Here is a 23,138-nt window from a genome sequence, read left to right as displayed (position 1 = left end):
CCTAACCCAGAAGGCCTTACAGCCGCACATATTGCATGTAATTAGTTATTGTATGAATAACGAGTTTTGATTTGGTATCAGAACTTGTATTTTTGTTGTGTTTCCGCTATGTGGTTATTTGTTGGGGGCTAGGACATCTCCATTGGGGATTCTCCTACCTTACATTACATCAAAAAATGGGATGTGTTAGTATGAAAATGTGATGAAATAATTTATGTGAACCATTTTTTAGCGTCTACATATGCCTTTTACTATAGATTTTTGGAAAATTTGTGAAATTACCCTACAAGGGCCGACTACACAACCAATATTTTACCACATGGGTTAATGAAACATTGGGCCCAAAATCAGCAGAAGCTCCTGAACTATGTCAACCTGAGTCGACCTAGTATGGACTAGGCCAACTTGGGTCAACCTAATCCAAAAGGTCAACCTTTTGAGTCAAAATGTTCTAGATTCCAAACTAGCAGGGGTTAGAGGTGAGATAGATGTTCTAAATTATCAACCAAAGATCCAATCTAGGATTTCAAGTCCTGAGAATAGAGGATACTCACAAGTTAAGTCCTAATTTAGTGAATATGTGATAAATAAGGGAAATATGTGAGGATTTTTTAGGTCCTACCTCAATTTCACCTAGGAGGACGAGAAGAAAAGAAGTGTGTGCCCAAAGTGTGATAGTGAAATGCAAACACACTAAAGAGGAGCTAAAAGGTCATAGATTGAAGTGTGTCCAATTCAAGACAGTACACATATTAACGATATGAAATAGATACTAATTGGTACTTAAAACAATATTATGGTATTTACTTATGCATGTATTTAATAAAGTGAATTACAAAAAAAATGAATTAGCATGTTGATGAGAGAGTTAATTCATTAAAATAATTGTTATAAGTTAATTTTTCATTTGTTTCACATTCTAAAAACCCTAGAGGCTAGGTTTTCTTTATTAGACTTATTTATTTCATTTGGGAGATTTCTTGGAGATTTAGAGTTAGAATTGTCAAGTTTATACACAAGATTTTGTTGTCTTCTTCGAGAGTTAAAATTTATAGGTTTCTAGTGATTTAGGATTGAAATTAAAGAGTATTTCAAATCATAGGAGTATTTTAGATCGCGTGATTTAGCTCATGTAGTCGCGGATTTCAATTAGTGGGTTTGTTGTAGAGTTTGAAAAACTTTGCAAATCCTTCCTTATGAAAATATTATTTTATTTGTGTCTATCAAGTTGAGTTGAATTTGATTGTTCAGAATTACGACGGGTTTTACCTATGTCTTTGAAAGAGAAATCAATTATGGGTTTTTTATTTATTTTTGAGAAGTTGGAGAAGAAAGAATTGGTGTATGCTTGTGTAGAAACCTCTAATAAAATATCAAATTTGGTAAAGCCTTGGCCTAAAATTTAGAAAATTATGCTACATTTGAATGATTTAAAGACCCTAGGTTTTCGTAGAGGAGGATTCAATAGAGAAATTTAGCAAATGAGAAATAAAAACTAGCTTGAATTTTCACAACAATTTTGGTATTAAAGCTATTAAATTTTCCTTAATCTTCCAAATAAAGTATATATCTTCATATACTTTAACAAAATATTTGAAAAATAATAATTTATGTTGTTGGTACAAAATTCCAATCAAAATGAACACATAGAAAATAATTATTAAAAAAATATAAAGAAATATTTAAAATATATATATTGGTAGGGGGGAGCTCAACTACCCCATGTTGCAAGAAGCTCTTCGACCCTAACAACCATGTCATCATGGTTTCATGGGTCTTCCTTATGGTGGGGCATTCAGGTTGAGGGGTCCACAATGAGTCATAGGGTTGTGACCTGCAAACCAAGGGTTATTTTTTAAAAGATATTTTTTAATTTAATTTATTATACTATTGAATTTTAATAATTAAATTTTTTTGTTAATTATTTTATAACAAAAATTATTTGTAAAATATTATGTATTAATAAGATAATAATAATAATGTTGATTATTGAATTAGTCAATGTTAATTTAATATTCAACATTTTAATAAGATTTACAATTATGATTTATTTATTTTTGTAAATAATAATGGTTAAATGTGAATCTAATACTTATTGGTATTTGTCAAATTGGTTTAGTTTAATGATAATTAAAGAAGAATTTAGGTTTCTACACCTAGTATTAAATTGTTCAACATTATATATATATATATATATATATATATGGGAAGGTATTGTAACATTATTTAATGTTAAAATATTGTATGACATATACCCACAAGGAAATTTGTCATTTAAATACGTATTTATTAAAACAAGTATATCTACATGGAATATTAAATGAACATACCTCTAGTCAATTTGGACTTTGGTAAATAAATTGATTGTTTTGGTAAACTCAACTTGTAATGTAATGGGTTGCTTGTTGTAGTATTGTAATGTTAGTTGGGGGTTTGAGGTTGACCTTTAAGAAGTTTGAAACTAGTTTTTTGGGGTTTTATTTTCTATGTGAAAAGATAGAACTATTTTTGTGTCTCAATTTTTCCATGTGTGGTTTTGGGGTACATATATGAGCGATGTCACTTGTCTCAACTATTATGGCATTTGACCGAAAAAGGTGATGCTCATTATTGTGTTGAATATGATTTACTTGGTCACCTTATATAATCTACTATGCTTGTTTTACGTTCTAGATTATTATATGTATGGATTATGTTATTCAATATTTGTAGATGGATGTCATTGATGTTTAAAATCATCATTGGCCTTGTGTTATAATATTTTGTGGATTGTTATTATGATTGTGAGATATACATTATGGAACGGATGATCTTTGGAAATCTTTATATTGAGATGGACAATTGATTTTTGTATAAAATGTGTTATTCTTTCCTAAGCTCCATTACTTTGGTATTCTTCATGATTATGTTTTAGAAGAAGCTTTTGTGGAATGGTCTTCTCCTCTCTTCGATTTTCTTTTGATTGGAGCATTAAGGTGATTCATGACACTTCCCTATATGCATATTAGAGCTCCTCTATGTCTTGATATCCTCTTGAATCACCTTTGTTGTATGTGTAGTGTACCACTTGAAATTAAAAATAAACTTTCAAGATCCCTTGCCTAGGATTTGTGTTGCTGATTTCATGGTTTGTTATCCAAGTGGGGCCTAATGTTGTCTCCTCGGCATGATCGAAGTGGACTTTTGGTTCTACGTCGTTGGGTCGTACTAATTCTATTACCATTGAGATCCTTATGGGACATTGTATTTTTTTTGTACTTGGATTATTATTACATATCCTATGGATTGTGTAGTGGATGTTATGTCATGGAGCATTCCTTATGATATCAATTGTATTTATATACCTATTTATGAGATAATGTATTTGATATTCATTTACGATTGTGGACATTGTACTTAAGATTAATCTACTAGATAAAATTAACATGGATGTGGTTCTACTTTATGAAACCCTTAGGAAATATAATTTGTGTTTGTTTTCCACTTATGTGTATGTGATGTGTTTTCATTGTATTGCTTTTAAAATGTTATCAATGATATTGTATAAACCTTGAAGAAGAAGAAAAATCAATTAACTTTGTAACATAGGTAGGTAAATTTCTCTTGATTGCCCTAGAAGGATGTTATAGTCATGGTGGACCACTAGCTGGTAGGTAAAAGTTGCAAATGTGATGATCATAAAAATAACTCACAACTTGATGTAGTAGAAGATAAAGTTAATATTGTGGATTTGGACCTGATAAAGATGGTGTGTTGCATGGAGCAAAGATTTTGCATATTAAAGAGGGTGACTTTCTAAGACGAGTGAAGATGAGCTATCGGAAGCAAACATTGTAGTAGAGGTTGAAGATGTTGTATCTAAGAGAAGTTTATTTATTTGAGGAGTTGAATAGAAACTATTTAGTATGAGTAGATGCAGTTGTAGATAATGCATATATGAGTAAAGTGCAAAGGGGTGTTGCTTATTTTCATGTAGGTATTGGTTGGGTGCCAGTAGAGCAAGATGAGGCACTACAATACATTGGTGGAGGAAATAACATTGTGGGGGTACATCCACAAGAAGAGAGAAGAATAGTGAGAAAATCTATAAGAAAACGGTGATGCTTGTTTTGATGAGATGCTAGAAGATGACGAAAGATGAAGATTTCACCTCCTTGACATAGCAATGGAGTTTGCTACAAGTTGCTAGAAAATCAAAAGGGTAGTCCAAATACCTATTTTGATCCAAGAACATTTCAACTTAATGGGTAATCAACATCAACTAAAAGTTTTTTTTCTCATTATATTTGATTGTACAGTCTTGATATCTCTTAGAAGTTAAACTGGGACAATTGAGGATGGAAGGAAAATTCTAAAATATGGAAAATAAATTATGCCTCAAAGCTTTGTCATCTTAAGTAATTGCAAATGGCTAGTGTAATGTGAAATTCTTCAACCTTGTCAACTATTACAATCTAAGAACAGAGTATGGATATCTATCAATAACAGGAGAATGAGCAATGCAAACAAATGTTGAAGCATTGACATGAGTTGCAAGCTACATGCAAAATTGGATTTGTATGAGAGGTTTCAATTAGTAAATGCAATTTGCAAGTACAAAGCAACACAAGAAACCATCAATGTGTGCCATCATAGATGATATGGAAGTCTTAGAACATGGAATACATTTCATCACAAGGCCTTCAAACAATGCAGCTCCCAAGTGTCTAAAGATCATTCACCTCCTATTTTTTGAATGTATTGTTGAACGGGCCAAATAACTGAGAGTGGGGTGAATGAGTTATTCTCACACATTTATAAAACTTTAATCTATTGGTTAACAACTAACATTCATCAACCACCACTTAAGATCTTTTGGTTAAAGCACATTAAATAATCATAAGAAAGATAAGCATGAAAGAACATGAACATTGTTAGAGTCAACACCAGGTTTTACATAGAAAACCCAAAATGGGAAAAACCACAGAGAGGCTAATTCTCATGAAATGAGAAACACTCGTTAGAGTGACACTGGTTAAGGTGATTTTGTACAACAAAGTTAACTATTAGAAACTGTTCACAGCAATAATAAGGGGTATTGTCGATAGGCTTGACTACCAAAGTGGTTACATTGTACAAATACAATAAGGCTCACTACGGATAGGCTTATAGACAATATATGATATATGAAGTAAAAACTACCAAAAGATATAGTTGTTAAGCCCCTCCAATTACATTTTGTTGTTGTCTACACCTCCTCGAATTAGCTAAGTGAGTAAGTTCACACTTCCATCACATATAGCTCGCATATAAGCAAATAAGATCACATGAGTTTGGATACACAAACTTGCATACATTCGACTTGAAATGGTACTTTATTTATGTTGTACACCATAAATTTGTCAACAAATAAATTTGAGATAGGTTACACCTCCTCGAGACAACAATCCTTGAGCACTCCAACACACTACAGCACTCTTTGATTGCAACGGTTATGATGAACATGCTAAGAAGGTTGATTGGAGTGAAATTAAAACCACATGTTGCACACATGATTGACCCAAAACATGATCCACCAAAATGTTGCATGCCACCACCTAGCTACAAGATGGTAAAATAGTTAATGCTCATCCAACAATAACACAAAATACTCAATACATACAGTATTGGTGAAAGATAATCAATATTCAACAAACTATTATGCCAAACATACACCAAACTACCAGTACACAACTACCAACATGCTAGAGGTTGATAGAAAGATGTTGACATCAATGACAACCATCAACCTCACATTCCAACATGCACATCAAGTTTAAAAGCTAAAGAAACAATTTTTAAAATGCAAAGAATTTGAAGAGCATCAATCTTACTGCGAGGTTAATGAAATGTCAGAGATATAACCACTAGAGGACAAGAAATTTATAGACTATAAATCATTCTAACTGAAAGAAGAGGCTATTCGACTTATCATTGGCATGACAATTTATTGGAATGTAGTGAGAAAATTGAAAGGGCAAAGAGTGGGGTTTGAATAAAATCCTAAACAAATGCAAACCAAGTAATATATGAAAGCGTGGGGGAATGCAAACCATAGTAGACAAGCATGATTGGCCACTTTGAATCTTTAAGTTTGCATGAAGCATCAAAGCCTACATACGAATAATAGTAGGGTGTGGTCAAGAAAGAATCATCTCAAAGAAGGGGGTTTGTTGGTGAGTTGAGAGGCCAAACCTATATTTTTTGTAATTGCAACTTTATTATGGATAAAATTAAATGTTACTTGCTGCACTCTAATGTTTGTTTAGATGTAGAGAACCTCCACATTAGTTGTCTTTTGTGTTTACAATTAAAAGAGAGTATTATTCCCTTCATCAAATAAGTATATATACACAAGGATTACAATGTTCAACTACTAGAAATAAATGTCCTTCAAACATTTAGCAACTAGTCACAAAGTTGGGATCATGTCTTAGACGAATTCTGATGAGATGGATACTCCTTAGTCCTTGGTTCTTAATCAAAAGAGCTCTATGAACCTCCAACCGAAAAAAGTTTATTGAGTAATTCTTTAACATGCTCTATCCCAAGCTCTATAAAAACAAAAAAACCAAGAATTAACACAAGTGAAACAATTTCAATTAGAAATGTCCTATTATATTTATAGATAACATATATTCTTAGATAACACACAATTTCTAAAATAATATTTATATATAAAAATTTATTTAGAATAAAACACACCATTAAAATATTCCAAGGTTCACTACCAAATTAATACGAAATAAGTAGGGTACAAATAAATAAGATTTAAAATAAGCATCAAAATTTCTACAGAAAACCATTTCATAAATATAATAATGTTTATCATAAATATACATACATGGTCATTAAAAAATTGCAGGGTTGACCGTCAAATTTATTGTCTTACAAAATAAGCAGGTGCAAATAAATATTAAAAAACGTACCCAGTAGTCGCTCCAATCCAAAAAGAATCGTCGTACCAGAAAAAGCAATGGATTATATTGATCGCTGTCAGTGGAGGCCTTACGCATTGCTCGCTTTTTCTTTATATAAAAATATGTCCTGTTTGGTATAGGCCTGGTTAATACGTAGTTACTGCAGTCAAAACTTATAAAGCGCGTAGTTGGTGGGTAGATGGAGATGTGGATTTGTAGTTGCCCCACAAAAAATGTTATGAATAGGTAGGTATATACAAACAACGAGGCCAGCTAAGATGGTCAGTGCTTCGGATAAGTCCCAATCTCGTGGACTTCAAAAATGTCAACATAAATTAAACAACACCAAAGAGAAATGGAACCAGGGTACGCCATCTGGCGCGCACATCCTATTTAACTTCATATTGGAAACAAAACGACTCGTTCTAGGAAGTGAAACCCCAGAAAATGAAGAACAAACGAATGCCATGTGAAACCCAAATTTTAAAAATAAGTCCAGACACATGCAACCGGGAGAATCCATGAATGAAAGCAAATAACTCAAATAAATACATCCAATTAGATCTCTATTTGAAATTTTATATTGGATCAAAAAGTTCATCACAGACTCAAATTATACACTAAAAATTCCTTAAGAAGAAATAGCTCATCCTTGTTTAACGATTTTAACGAGCCTTCAAATTTAACAAGATATTAGGGTAAGTTGATGGACTGCACGGTGAAATTATGTTTCCGTATGTATATTGGACAGGGTAATGTACAATATCTTGCTATGGTAACAAATGAGACACCAAAAAGTCACTGTGGAGTTGCATTATAAATGCATATATTGCCAAATTAAGGTGCAATATATTGGCATAGTAGATGCAGCCAGGCTACCAATTCAAAGGAAAAATAAAAGTTCACAAAATGTCGCTGTAAAACTTAAATTATGTTTGCATTTATTGAACAGTGCAAGGTGTAATATATAGGCATAGTAGATGCAGCCATGCTGCCAATTTTCAAAAAATTAAGATGCCAAAATGTCACACTATAGTTAAATAATATTTACATATATTGGACAGTTTAAGGTGCAATATCTTGGCATATTAGATGCAGCCAGGCTGAAACCAAAAAGCCAATTTATAGTAGATTGCCCTGGGCTGCTAATCTAAAAAGAAATAAGATGCCAAAATGTCAATGTATATTGTATGATCAAATTGTCTTTGCATATAATGGACAGTTCTAAGCTACAATGTATCTTGCCACGGCAGATGCAACCAGACTGCCAGTTGGCGAAAAAATAATTCAAAAAGTGCAACAATATCTGTTACAATATTGGTGCATGAGGAAAGGCCAAATTTAGGCATGGGAGAAGACCTGCCCGCATGAGAGCAAAAAGTGAGTTCACTATTCAACTCAAAGCATAAACCTCAAGCCGAGCTTATGAAACTCGATTTTATCTTTCATGACATCAAGTAATAATGCTATCATATAAGAATCTCGGATTGCAAATGGACTGCTCACATTCTCCTGAAGAAACTGTAAAATATTCATCTCTGCCAATACCTCATTCCATGAATGGCCAGAATTTACATGATTTTGTCACCAGCACAAAGTGGTGTTTTATAATAGGAACCTAAAAATAATTGGATCTCATCTGATAAAATCAGTTGGGCATACTCAGCCCAGTGAGAATAAAATCTCTAAAATTACAGACACAACTGCAATGCTCTCAACACACTTTGCAGATTACACTAACCTTCTAATCAGGTGTAGTATGTTTTCTCATGCCACTGATAGATTCTTAGGTTGAATGCAAGCCGACTAGTAGAAAAGAAGTTACAAATAAAAATAATTATATATCTATTACATAATAGTGCAGTTGCACTTTGAATTAATAGTTGGGGGTTTCAGAGTGTCAGAACTCTCTGGATTAGTTATGACATGCATCACTGGTTCTTGATTCTTCAAATTGGTCTCAATGTTACAAGATGGAGCTTGAAGGTGAGCTGCTGTTTGCCTTGACTTAATCTTGTGAAATTTTGAAGTCCGTCGTCCGGCAGCTTTAGCACATGAGTTTCTATGATCTGTTTCAGCCTTCCCCACAATAGTGACCATGGGCCGGAGAACTTCAGTAGACGAACAATTTTCCTTCTCCATGGCTATTGTTGCAGCCTTATAGACAAGACTGTGGACAATAGAGCTGCAGAACAATATTGTATCTGTGGCTTCTTCCAGGGTCAGACTTCTTGAGAGACCTCTTAGAGCATCAGCCTTGGTATTGTGTTCCTCTGCAAAATGGTAATCAATGTACTTTTATGAGACACATTGACATTATACTGATTCTTAACCAAACATGATCGTAAGTAAACTGCAGGTATTCATAAGAATTTGCTTTTCTGGAAATCCCAGTTTCAGTCACATCACAAAATGAAAATACTACAACCATTCAAGAAAATAACACTTCGTGTGAAATGAACTTCAAAGGATCAATAATAGTATGCTATGATGCAATATAGTGCCATCAAAAATAACTTTTTTGCATTATGCAACCTTTAGACTAACACCAGAAAGCCTGTTAAGAGGCTTTTGCTAGTAGCACAAGCATAAAAGGTAGATGAACTATCAAAAGGCATCCTTGCGATTTACTTTTTTAATCAATACAATATTTGTACAGCTCAATTACCATGTAAGAGTTGGTAGATTTCCACAATCCATGAAATCAATTGCTATTATTTCTGGATTTGATTGTGTAACTTTTTTTGCATCAACGTCTCGGATCACACTCTGTGATTCATCGTCAGGATAAGTGAAAAGAGCATAAGGACGGCTATTATTTCTGAATTTGATTGCATAACTTTTTTTTTATCAACGTTTCAGATCACACACACTGATTCATTGTCAGGATGAGTAAAAAGAGCATAACGACTCTCTTATGCTCTTTTTACTCATCCTCACGATGAATCACAGAGTGTCATACTCCTTATGCTCTTTTTACTCATCCTGACAATGAATCACAGAGTGTGATCCAAAACATTGATGGAAAAAAAGTTAATCAAATCCAGAAATAATAGCAATCAATTACCATGTGTCAATAGTTACAGTTTTATTTGCATTGACAATGAAAAATTTGAAAAAATTTGAACTATTTCTAAACTGATTGTCAACTTGAACTAAACAAAACCAAACCTTTGTTATATCCTATTGAAACTTCTGCTCCTAGAAATATTCTTTAAGCTAGAGCTCTTGACTTAACATTACCACCCAACAAGACGAATCACCTGTCTTTCTTCACACATAGCACACCTAACTTAGCACCAGTAAGAAAACTTGCTTTGTGACAGCACCCACTAATAAATAAAGGAAGCTGCTTCAACATTTCTCAATATCTTCTATTACCCTGTGCATTTTATGTACCTTCTGCTTTGAAAATGTACGACAGGTGACAGGTGACAACTGTGTTTTTAGAACTAAATTTGTATTCCTTCAGTGTCCTGCATAGATTCAATATTGGTTTATCTAATAACTGACATGGAATTGATGTAAGGATATGTCAAAGAGAATGTAGTAAGGTATTCTAATTTTAAATCAATTATTGTCCATGTTTCGGTTCTTGACATGGAGCTTTTCAATTGTAGGACTTCAAATCACTCAATTTGTCATATTGGTTAACAATGTGGAGAACTGATCATATTATTACATTTAGAATGTTTTTTTTTTTCCTGAAAATCTGCCCAAAGTGTATTCACTCCACACATTGGTTATAATTCTGCATAGACAGTGTGTGAAACTGGGCATATTATTATATTAAGAATGTAATATTTTAAAAATCTGCTGAATGCCTATTCACTTCACAGGTTTACCAATGCTAGATATGTACAATGATAAATTCCTAGCGCGAAAACTACTTTAAATTGTTACCAAACTCTTCTCGGTTTCGATATTGTAATGTTTGTAAAATCACTTTACTGCTACAAAGAAGAATATCGTATTTCTGTCTACTACAACCTGTAAATGGCACTCCTAAACTCAAGATGCATGTGTCTATAACCATGTACAAATCATTGACCTCTACACATTCCTATTCTTACTGGACTTCATTTCACAAACGTTAAAATGTAATCAAGGAACCTAAAATATTTACCCTCTACTTGCTTGAAACTGGATGAAATGTATGTGTATATTTTCGAAGATCAATGGAAGGAAATTATATATAATTTAATTAACTGCAAGCATAGAATGAGGTTTTCACAGGATATATGAATGGGTAAGAAAAAGCTTCTAGAAGAAAATGTATACAATTTGTCAAAGTAAATACTAAACTTGGGATGCATCTTTTTAGTATTTTACCATTCTATTGTATGACTCCCAACAATTACTTTTAGGTCCTGAACTTCTACCCATTTTGTTCATGAATCTTACTGGACTTCATTTGACATATATTGAGATGTAATTAAGAAGCCAAAGCAGTTTACTCTTTACTTATTTGAAACTATACAAAATGCAAATTTGAAGATCAATATCATTTAACCACCAACATAGAACTTGAGATTTTAACAGTCTGCGTGAGTGGAAGTGAAAAAAATCCTGATAAAACTTGCATAATTCCAAACAATTCACTGTAGCTCCTGAATCCCTGCCCATTCCCAAAACAGTTTACTCTACTTGTTTGAAGGCATATAAAATGTATGTGTGCATCTTTGAAGATCAATGGAAATCTGAAGGATCAAACTATCTAATTATTATATAATAAGTGTCAATGTAGCAAATGTATTTTTTACACAGTTTCTTGCAAAAGCATTTCTCATTTGGAACTGTCAATATGCCAGACTGCATACTATGGGCAAGATAGGCATTGTTCATATCGAATATATTAAATCTACAAAGCATTAAAGAAACTCTAAGAAAAGTACACACAAAATCCATAACAGGTTAAAATGAAGGGTGTATATGTTTCTGTGTCTCTGTGTTTTTCTATAAGGTACACACACACACACACACATATTTTGCCAAAAGCAAATGCTCCCAGTGGGGTGCCCACTACCCTCGGTCAAACCAGTCAACCAACAGGAGGTTTACCACATATCTGAGTCATTTTATAAAGCACCGTGGAGATGTGCAATAACCTGGTGGGCCACACATCCTCTCAAAGCCCACTATTCCAAGATGCTGTGGAATTACAAGGGGAATAAAACCCCAAATCAAAACGATTCCTTTTTATAATAAATAATGTTTAAATTGGCTAAAAGCTAAAAATATCACCTTCACGAACTTGAACCTTAGAGACTTCCCACATTTAGCTAACATGTCAACAAGGGCACTCCTCACAAAAACATCCGAATCAAATCCAACCTTAAAAATGCAAGAAAGAAGCTGTTCACCAAATTCCAGAGATGCTGTGGAATTACAAGGGGAATAAAACCTCAAATCAAAACGATTCCTTTTTATAATAAATAATGTTTAAATTGGCTAAAAGCTAAAAATATCACCTTCACAAACTTGAACCTTAGAGACAAACTTTTATTGTTATATGGCAGTTTATAGTGATACTACAGGATTCTAAGTTATGCCAGTCAAGCTTTGAAACTATTTAGTAATTTCTGTAACATTAAGGCTCCAACCTTTCTGATGGACCACAGACTTCTAAATTAAGCTTCTAAAAGAAATCTACTAATATAACAAACTTTGTCATGTAGCTCGCTTGATCAGGGACCCCAACTCTACAGAGTCAAGTTTCCTTATATGTTCAATGGATTGCGAAAACTATAACATGCACAAGACATTTTAAGATCGGTGACAATTTCCATCAAAACAAATGTTCTAGCAGTGTTTCATGGTGAACTTAAACCCTCTTGCTCGTAAATCTATTTATCTCCACACCCACATACACAAAAATGCAAAGGAAATAAAATACATGAAATAAATAATAAGTCTTGAGAACTTAGTTCAGGAACATACCCTGAGAAACATGAGCAGGTTCCTCCTTAGAACTGTCTGCTTGAGGATAGTTTGAAAACATAATTTGGCCCTGGCCATCCTCTTCAGACGTGGATGGAAAAGAAGGCTCTGTTGGAATCTCTATAATATTCTGCTCAATTGGAGAAGCAATAATCTCATTTTGAAAACACTTATCACTATCATTCAAGTTATCAGTGCATCCTCCCTGAGCAATGTTCTGTTCATTTGGAACAACTAGATCTGCTGAGAGCTGCACAGAACAATCATTGTCAACAGTTTTTCTGTCTTGCTCATGGCATTGTGCTGTTGCCTGCTTCTTGTCTACAATTGCATCCTCATCTACTCGCTCAGAACAGGAGCAGCTATTCTCACAATTTTCAATACATACATCTTGCCGTTCCTGAGATTCCATGCTTGAGACTATATCAGATGGACAGCACTGTCCACCTGTTGTACTTTCCAATGCAAGCTTTTCCTTGATATTTGCATCCATTTCTGTGAGTAATGAGTTGTTTTGCAAAGTTGAAACTGTCTCAATGAAATTGTTTCTTGTAATACTCTCTGATGTGCCACTTTGATGTCTTCTTCCAGGTTCTTCAGATGCAGAAGATGTAGTATGCTCTAAAACACCTGATTGCATCCGGCTCGCACTTTCATAAACATCCCTAAAGGAAACACCAACTTCTGTTGCAGCATTCTCACCATGGACTGGAATTTGAAATGTGTCATTCTGCACTCGTATTGCAGAATTGATCGAGCCAGAAGGCTCTTTTGTGTTAGAGCTCATTGCAGAGTTGTCTATCTCTAGTTTCCTAACACTCATTTGACGCATTACCCTGATCTCAGATTGTTTCAAGCAAACATCATAAGATTGCGAAGTTGAGGCATTCTCCTCGCACCTTATGCTCTTCAAATCATTTAGAGATCTTCTGAGACGCAATCCCTCCTCCCGCAGATCGGTGGTACTCACAACTTTTGAATGCACAACTGGCCACTTGCAACTGTTTGCCCTGCTCAAACCATTCATTGAAGCTGAAGACATGCGTGAGAGTTCCCCCTTACCCTCCAAAGAAACTTGCCCAAGTGTCTCCTGCAAGTGTATACCCATGAGACATCGAAGTTCGTCTCTAATCCCAGCATTTTTAGTTTCCTCATCCCCTATTGATTTGGAAACACACTCCTGCTGTTTAGCCTCTGTTAAGTTATTTGGAACAATTTGATTTCCACTCTGTCCAACAGATTCAGTAAAGTTACTCTCTTCCAGGTACCCTGGTTCAAAATTTTCGGATTGTTTTGATGGAAATGGACCAATTTTAGCATCTTGCTTTTCAGCAAATTTAGGCATACATGACTGTTGCCCATAGGTAGAGTTAAGTTTCTGCAAAATACCAGTATCTACATCATTTAGCAGAGAAGCCTGAAGATATCTCCAGCTGCCCCCATTATCCCTTTTGAGAATAGAATCCTTTCCTGGAACATCCACTTGAATATCCACAAATGTGCCATCTGCAGAGTCATCTACAATGTTTAGGGCAGATTCTTTTCTATGAGAATCTGATTCAGTGACCCTAGCATTAACCATGCCACCCATATGATCATTCAGAATAGTAGAGCTAACAGTATCATTGTGATTGCAATCAGATATACCATTTTGTATTACATTGTGTACACTCTTCCTGTTCATATCCACAACCAGCTTTCCATTTTTCAAATTATCCAAGTCGCTTGACTTCATTTCAGACAATTTATAATCCTTGTGTGCATCAAGATGGATGTCTCTGGTGACAGAGGTACTCACAGTAACATCATGGTCCGGACCATCCTCTTGCTGCCCACCAATATCTGCAGAACAAGTCTGGGCATATGGACGTTTTAGTTCTATCTTATCAACAACTAATACATCCTCTTGAATGTGAGGAAATGAGCTCTTTTCCCATTTACTTCCTATGTCATCTTGATCATGCTCACTTCCTTCAATGTCAGGCACAACACTTGCACCATGCTCGGAGCTTGCATTACTGCTTGTGGTCATCGAAGAGTTCATGGAATATGTCCTGCGTTGTAAGCTAGTTGCTTTGTTGGCATAAAACGATGTAGCTGGTGCACTAGACAGTAAGGGCCTGAACATACTTTGAGAATTTCGACGGACATCCTGCAAATAGGTAGAAATTAAAACCAAAATGAAAAATGAGAGGCTCTTAATATTTGTTGCCTACTCTAACTAGCCATGGAAATGAATCATATAGTCCTTAACTAGGGTGGCAGCAATAAGTGGAGGTTTTCCCAAAAGCTACTGTCTTTGGCATGTGAAAGAAAGAAGTTAGAAAAACAGTTTGGTTGCCACTTTATAAAACTATTTTTAGTCTATGCAGAAGAAAAATATTTATCAAACAAAAGTCTATGTTAAAACTTAATACCACAAAAAGCATAATGATGACTCACTGTATATGCCAACAAAGTATGAAAAAAATTGATTTTAGAGCCAAATACAAAAATTGTTCACATTAAGTACGATGATAGATCAAAATATATGGAGAATTATATAGATCAGAGAGTTAATGAATAAACTTATACAAGGGCGAGGGCATACAACATTAACATCTACTGAAAGTAATCATAACCTGGACTACACAATTGTTAAGCCTGGGATTCCACTGTTGCCAGCACTAAGAAACACATGACCAAATGCTTAAAATTATGTGAAGCATGTGGAAATACCCACTACACACAATGACATCAGCCATTATTAGGTCTTTCCATGACAACAAATTTTTACAAAATCAAAACCTTGGCAAGTTGTAAATAACATCTCAGAATTTCAGTTCCCATAGCTCCACAGAGTTTCCTAATGTGGGGACTGGTTATGGAGATGGGGGGGCCAAGGGCCCAATTTAGGAATCACAAGGGGACAAAAAGGGCAGCAGCAGAGCGGTGGGGGAGGGGGTGGTGCTGTTATACAAACTGAGGTGAATTAAAATCTTCAAGGAAAAATCTACTATATAACATCTCTCTAATTCGCCCAATGAAAGGAAAACCATTTTTTTAAAGTCAAATGCGGCATTTAATATGTAACAGTATGTGCCATATAGTGGCATCCCCAGAGAAGGTGGACGAGGTGGTAGTTCTGTGGGGTGGCATTTTCCCCTAGTCCCCAAGTGTTGAAAATATCTCCGACAGGGGACTCAGGTTTTTGGGGAGGTACACCACATCATAAATCAAAGAAGTACAGTGCAAATCTGTCAGAGGACCAGCAGTAAGAAATAGTAAATACACTTAACTTCAAAACATAAAAAATGGGAATGCAGTGAAGACCCAGGTAGCTTGCAAGTTCCTAAATGCAAAAAAAGTTAAAACTCATCACTGTTGAATATAATACTTACTGCTTGGCGCACTGCAGAATCAAAGGATCTTTTTGGTGCAGAGCTCATTGAGATGCTAGCCATTGTTGTTGATCTTGTGGATCGATTGGAGAAAGATTGAATTTTGCTGTGTGGATATGGTTCCTGTTTTCTTGTTACTTGCCGACCCAAAACACCTATGGTACTTGTTCTTCTCTTGCTTGAAAAAGTAGATTGAACAGAATCCATCTCATCTTCACATGATGAAACAGCAGATCCCTTACTTTGGGAGCTAAGACGGTCCCGATCATGGCTATTTGAAGAGCTAGCGCTTCTGGAAACTGTTGGGGACACGGACTGACGCCTTGATACAATTCCAGAGTCTATCCCATGCCCTGATGCAGGAGACGACCCACGCCTTGAGACAGGAGATAATCCGCGTCTTGATGCAGGAGATGACCCTCTTGTGCTTGATGCTGGACGATCACTTATAGATGTACGAAGATTTGGAGGTGGCTCTGCTGCAAATTCTGGATTATTTGAGTGCCAAGACTGCAACTTAGGGGAGGCAGAGCTACCACGGATTGCTTTCCCTGATGATGATCCACCTTTTCCTACCACACTACCTGAACCAATGCTAGATCTCCTAAGTGTTGGTGTAGTTGATCTTATAGGTGGTGTCGAAGGCTTGGAAGTGAATGTAGAGGACCTCACAGAAGGTGTTAACGACCGCAGAGTGGGGCTCACACTTGCGCTTGGACCTGGAGATGCTCTACGTTTGGAGTGTGTATTAATACTGCTTGAACCAGGTGATGGACTTGATCGCCGTGGACTAGCACTGCTTCGACCAGTCCTGGAACTACTTTCACTCTGAAACAGAAAAAACAGTAATCAGATAAGAATTAAATAGCAAAGCACATTTTGATATACAAACAAGAAAGCCCTTACAGCTTATGGGCTGCTCACCAAACAACTTGCCCAGCTATTTTAAATTTGTAGAAAGTAAAAACTGTTTTTAAGACTGCAATAAAACATTAAAATCTCTTCCTCAGTAATAGACACCATTTTTGTGTGTTGAAAAGTAAGAAATAGTGCTAATTATCAACCATCCTTCTATCTGTGATGTTGATATGCTGTTGATTATTAAATCCACTAATAATGCATTTTACAAAGCTTGAGTACTCCAAAACACTCACTCTCAATGGTCCTGGTATACGAATTGGTTGACTTTGAGGTCGGCCTCTCTGTGATGAAATGCTGATGGGTGAAGTCCTCCCATCCAATGATGGAAATAGAGGCGTGTCTGGAGGAGTCAGGAGCCTGTATTCACATTGCAAAATAACATAGTGATTATTGAAAGGCAACATGTCAGTTAAGAAAGCATCGTCAAAGCCAGAAAAAACTCTTTCTGTGAAGAAGTCTTTTTAAAAACCCATGTCTATCAAGCCGTCAGTTGTCTCGTAGATGCTCTGATTAAAGAAATTGTTAAATAGGTGACCTGTTCGAAAATCTTGGAGATTATCAAGCAGATGTAATTGCTAGATGTGCTTTTGACAATGTTCCCTTATCACACAAATTTGTATTGAATGGTATTTCCAACAATTTAAAAAAAAGATAATGTTTGTGGTGGAATTAAGCCATTACTAAAAGTCTGCCATTATTGTATGGGATGAAACCATTAATGACTTCCAGAGCAGACGCCAGTTACCAGTTGCAACACCATTCTCTATCAAATTTCATGCATTGGAGGGATTTAAAGCTCAGAGTGGATAAGCATGTGGTATAAGGTGTCCTTGGAGACAAAGATGAAAGAGCACAGTCAATCCTATGTTTTTGGCAGGAAAATATGTTTTTTTAATACTATCTTGATTTTGAAAAGTGTATTATAAGATTGGAAATATGTCGTCACCTGAAAAGGTGAAAGAGCACTAATGAATTTTAGAAATTGAAAGAACATAATGCTACTCCATTATTACTATTTTGTTAAGAATTGGAGATTCCAAAATGATAAAAGCTTTATACTTGACTGAAACAAAAACCATAGCCATTGGAATTATCTATAAGTTTATAATATCTTTTCTTTAATTCCTGTCAATGTCTATGCCCAACTTAGCTTACAAACTGAATAGTAACAGAAACAATAAGGATTTATCTCTTTACAGACATATCTCCTCCTTTTCACCTCTAGATGACCTACCCATTTCATGACAATGAAGTAGTTTACAACAGGATGCCCATATTTTTCTCAGACCCATTGACAAGTTTGTCGTTTTTTCCATAGAATTGCCTGTGGCTTGGAAATCTACACCCAGTTAGGCTAATTTGTGAAAAGAATTGACCTAGTTTTCATTGCCCAATATTGTGGGAATAAATTTAAAAGCGTTTGTCCTACTTAGACTGAATGTGGAATTAAATGAAAGGATTAGTGTAACTGGATTGCAACCCATTACGGCCAGCTCCTCTATAAAATCCTGGCTACTTTCTATGTAGCAGAAAAAAAATAGATTCACTCCACTGGTTGCATTTGTCCAGCAACAGGAAATGACGAAACTTTATCATCTCAAGGGAACAATATTTACAAACCCTCGCCATCTATTGAGTTCTGTCATCCTTTCTTTTGTGGGATAATCAAAATAAGGATGGTCATAAGACATATACTTATTCAGACATTTGCCAATGATTTGATTTTTCAGACTTTAAACAACCAAATAAAAGGCTAAAAGGCTCCCGGTGTTTTGCAAAACGACATAAGCCCAAATATAAAGAGAGAAACTAACCAGTCATAGTCATTTTTGTCAGCATCATTGTTCATCAGATCATTACTCTCTCGGTTAACAGGAGTTGAGATACTGAGTCTGAAGTCTGATAAACCCCTCAATTTCAAAGCTGCATCCACACCATCATGACGTTAATGCTCAATTCTAGAATACTACATTTCTCTAAAAACGACAACATTCACTATCCGACAACCCAAAAAATACAGAGAGACTAAAGGGGTCGGAGAACTACATATGGATTCATCACTGTCATCTCCCGAATGATGCAAGAAATTGTCCTTTTCTTTTGTTTGCATGTCCTGGAATAAAGCAAGCTCATCTCCCTGATCCCTGTAGTTTAGTGCACTCTCCACACTTCGCCCCCTCCTATGTCTTTCCCTCACAGGCGAACGCCTCAAAACTGGGGAAGGAGCCATTTTCTCCACTCTTTTGCAAGTCAAAAATCAGCTGAATGAAGAATTTCCCCAATGCATTTCATAGGTTCTAACTAGAAATCGTTGCCCTGATTCGTATTTTTCCTGCACGCCCTGGGTAGAAACTAAACGCTGTCGATCGCTAACGTCCACGAGGATTGCAAATGTACAAATCAGCTAGATATAACCAGAGGATGCTTAATAATGCTCCCTCACACCAATCAGCTACTATGATTTCCACAAATACCGAATCCTAAAACTGCCCCATTTTAAAAAATTCCGGGTAACTGTCCATCGGAATACACCCAATATATAACCTTGACATTGTGCATCACCATAGAATTTCCGGAGCTGGAAATCAGTAGTACAGGACTACCAACAATCCGAAACTTCTGAAAATCCAGATTTGATGTCCCGAAACCTGCGAGTCAACACTGAAATTAGCAGAATGTTACCTGAACCACTCTCACGGACAAAACTAAAACTACCAATCGACTTTATATCTATACATTTGGATGAAAACTGATGAACCCCAAAACTGCCGCGACCCGGTCGAATTGTGAGCCCAAAAACTAACTCCCCCGCACAAAGTGCCGTTGAATACAACACCCACATTCAGATATAACCTTGAAGTCGTAACTCCTAAAGCCGCCTTGTCATCTGGTATGTAACCCAACCCACCTGTTCTCTTTCCTGTGCACAGCTGTAAGCACATATTCCTCCAGGTGGGCTTTGATTCTCATTCCCCTCCTCTCCTTTTCCCTTTGCATAAATCCTGTCCACCTTGAGCAAAATAAATTTGTTCAGCACTGCAGTTGTGTAAGCAGATCTGGTACAATCTACCCCGCTCAAAGCTTGAAAAAAACAGATCCGAACAGATCAAAGTCCAAGCTTTAATCTTTTATACCTCCATCTCTTCTATCTTCCTCAAAACTCTACTCCTCGCTTCCTTTTTCCTTTTCCCCTTGCCGAGCTGTCTACCACAATTTTCGGACCTTTCAGTAAAGAAAGAGTGAGAATCCATCATCCTGGCAGCATTTTAGATATCTACCCAACTAAACCGACCTTGAGAAGCGACCAGCCAGCTTTTGAGCAATCGTAAGTCCAGAATACCAACAAATGCAAGCATAAGCATTCATATGATTGATTGATCGCTCATTTTGAGTGCGAGTTTCACACCAAATGGGTAGCAAAAGCAAGAAAAAGAGAATTTGTTTATTTTGTAATTTGGATATGGTGAATAACAACGCCACATTATTCAGTGTCTCGCTTTAACTGTCCTCCAGTCTACATCGAAATTAATTATATGACACGTTAAAAAAGTTGGCACTTTGATTGGGCTATTTGAGAAGCAATTTTAGTGAAGACAAGATTATCAAGGGAATAAAATCATTTTCTATTTTTCAATTATATTTAAATGAGTATTGGAAAACTATATGAAAAGGACAATAAATTTATATTTGAAAGTCATATTTTAAATTTAAAAATGTGTCCATGTTCTACAGATTTGATAATTTAAGTAATAAATAGATTTTTTGTGGTTTACTTTCAATTTGGTACTTCATTTTGGTTATAAAAGGCAGATTTATATCTCTTCAAGTTGAATTTACACTTTTAATTTCAAATTCTACGTAGACAGACTCGCACTTCTTATGAAATAAAATTACCTATTTTGGTTAATTTAATTACATAATTAATTGAAATTAGAGACTGGACAATTAAAATTAAATAAATGTTTAGAAGTTAAATGTGAAAGATGATTATTTATAATTGGAAGTTATGGTAAATATATAAATGTTTTGTCATGTGAAATCTGATTTAGACATAAACAAATAGTTTCTTCGCTTACTTTTAACTTTAGATTTCATATAGTTGTACGAAATCATGTAGATTGGCATTTTTTGAGGTCAAACTCAAGCAGCTCAATTTCTAATATTTAGATATGTGTAAGGACACATAGTATTTAAAAATGTAAGGAAATTTGTTAAATTGTGAGAGCCCATGTTTCTTCGGTCAACTTCCTTTTTTAACCAACTTTACAACCTTGTACACTTGTTTAAAGACATTATTCTCAAGCATACAAACATATTGTATGTAGATAGCAATGCAATACATTTCTTATGAGAGCTCAAACGAAACAAGTTCCTAGAATGATTCCTCTTATAGATTCCTTGTTTTTCGAATGATTCTTAGATGTATTTAATTATATAAATAGATATCTTCAATTCCTGTGCAAGACAAAAATTTATGCAAATATGTATCAAGTTTAACAACTAGCAAAGGGGTAAGAGATGGTAATTTTAATCTTGGGTCAATATCAAGCAACTCAAATTGATCCCAAATAATAGATCATCGGCATGGGATAAAGAACTAAAAATCCTAAGATAGGGATTCAATGCATGGACATTTGTTTAATAGCATATGCAATAAATTGTTAATTATAGTCAATATGTGGGAATGTGTGTAATTAGGGATGTGATAAATGAAAGGAAACAATGTAGATGATAATGCTTCTTATTTTAATACTTTGAGGAAAACAATATGCAAATTTTATTTTTATTTTTGAAAACACCAGAAGTATGAACATCTCTCTCACAAACACATAGATCATGTATACACATACACGTGTAATTGGGAATTTGATAAATGAAAGGAAATAATGTAGATACTAATGCTTCCTATCTAATACTTTAAGGAAAACATTATGCAAATTTTTCTTTTTCTTTTTTTGAAAACACCAAAAGTATGAAAAGTATGGCTTTGTATTCTAATACATTAAGGAAGACAATATGCAAATTTTTCTTTTTCTTTTTCTAAAAACACCAAAAGTATGAACATCTCTCTCTCTCTCTCTCTCTCTCTCTCTCTCTCTCTCTCTCTCTCTCTCTCTCTCTCTCTCACACACACACACACACACACACAAATCATGTGTATACATACATATGTGTAATTGGGAATTTGATAAACAAAAGTAAACAATCACACGCACACAAAAATCATGTGTATACATACACATGTGTAATTGGGAATTTGATAAACAAGAGTAAACAATGTAGATGATAACGCTTCCTATTTAATACTTTAAGAAAAACTTTATGCAAATTTATTTTTTTGAAATCACCAAAAGTATGAACACACTCGCACATGTGCACACGCACACACGCACACACACACACACACAGATCATGCATGTATATACACACACGCCCACACATATATAAATGTGTGTGTATACATACATATATATACATGTGTATATATGTATGTATATATACATGTATACACACACACACATGTATATGTGTATATGTATATATATACATACACACACACACATAAATGTGTGTGTACATATATATACACACACTCGCGTGTGTGTACATACATACATACACACACACATATATGTGTGTGTATACATATATACATATATGTGCATATATATATATATATATATATATACACACACATATATATCTATATGTATATATATGTGTGTCTGTGTCTGTGTCTGTGTTTGTGTCTATGTATGTATATGTGTGTGTATGGAGGTGGTAATTTAACAATTAGCAGAGGGGTAGGAGGTGAGCATTTTAATTTTGGGTCAATCTCAAGCAACTTAAATTGATCCCAAATAATAGATGATTGGTGTAGGATAAGGAGCTAAAAATCCTAAGATAGGGATTCAATGCATGGACATTGTTTAATAGCATATGCAATAAATTGTTAATA

The 23,138-nt window shown here is 35.0% G+C and overlaps 1 protein-coding gene across 2 annotated transcripts; it reads right to left on the bottom strand.

Annotated features, from left to right (window-relative positions):
• Positions 1 to 8,104: 8,104 nt before the first annotated feature.
• Positions 8,105 to 20,519, bottom strand: LOC149538859 (RUN/FYVE domain protein). 2 transcript variants are annotated; one of them, XM_089800202.1, is made up of 7 exons: positions 19,916 to 20,519; positions 19,226 to 19,827; positions 18,994 to 19,102; positions 17,413 to 17,536; positions 16,259 to 17,086; positions 12,879 to 15,030; positions 8,105 to 9,211 (listed from the first exon to the last, which is right to left on the bottom strand). In XM_089800202.1, the coding sequence occupies exons 2-7, from the start codon at positions 19,407 to 19,409 to the stop codon at positions 8,787 to 8,789; spliced, it is 3,822 nt and encodes a 1,273-aa protein (XP_089656328.1). In that variant the 5' UTR covers positions 19,410 to 19,827; positions 19,916 to 20,519; the 3' UTR covers positions 8,105 to 8,786. The 2 variants fall into 2 exon arrangements, with proteins under 2 accessions (XP_089656328.1, XP_089656327.1); XM_089800201.1 differs by having other exon boundaries at positions 19,226 to 20,420.
• Between the last annotated feature and the right edge of the window lie 2,619 nt (positions 20,520 to 23,138).

Source organism: Cupressus sempervirens, chromosome 9 (genome assembly GCF_028749045.1).
Source record: "Cupressus sempervirens isolate cs-2001-9-10 chromosome 9, ASM2874904v1, whole genome shotgun sequence".
Lineage (NCBI taxonomy): Eukaryota > Viridiplantae > Streptophyta > Pinopsida > Cupressales > Cupressaceae > Cupressus > Cupressus sempervirens.
Note: the sequence above shows the minus strand (reverse complement) of the source record. Positions and strands in the feature narration are given on the sequence as shown.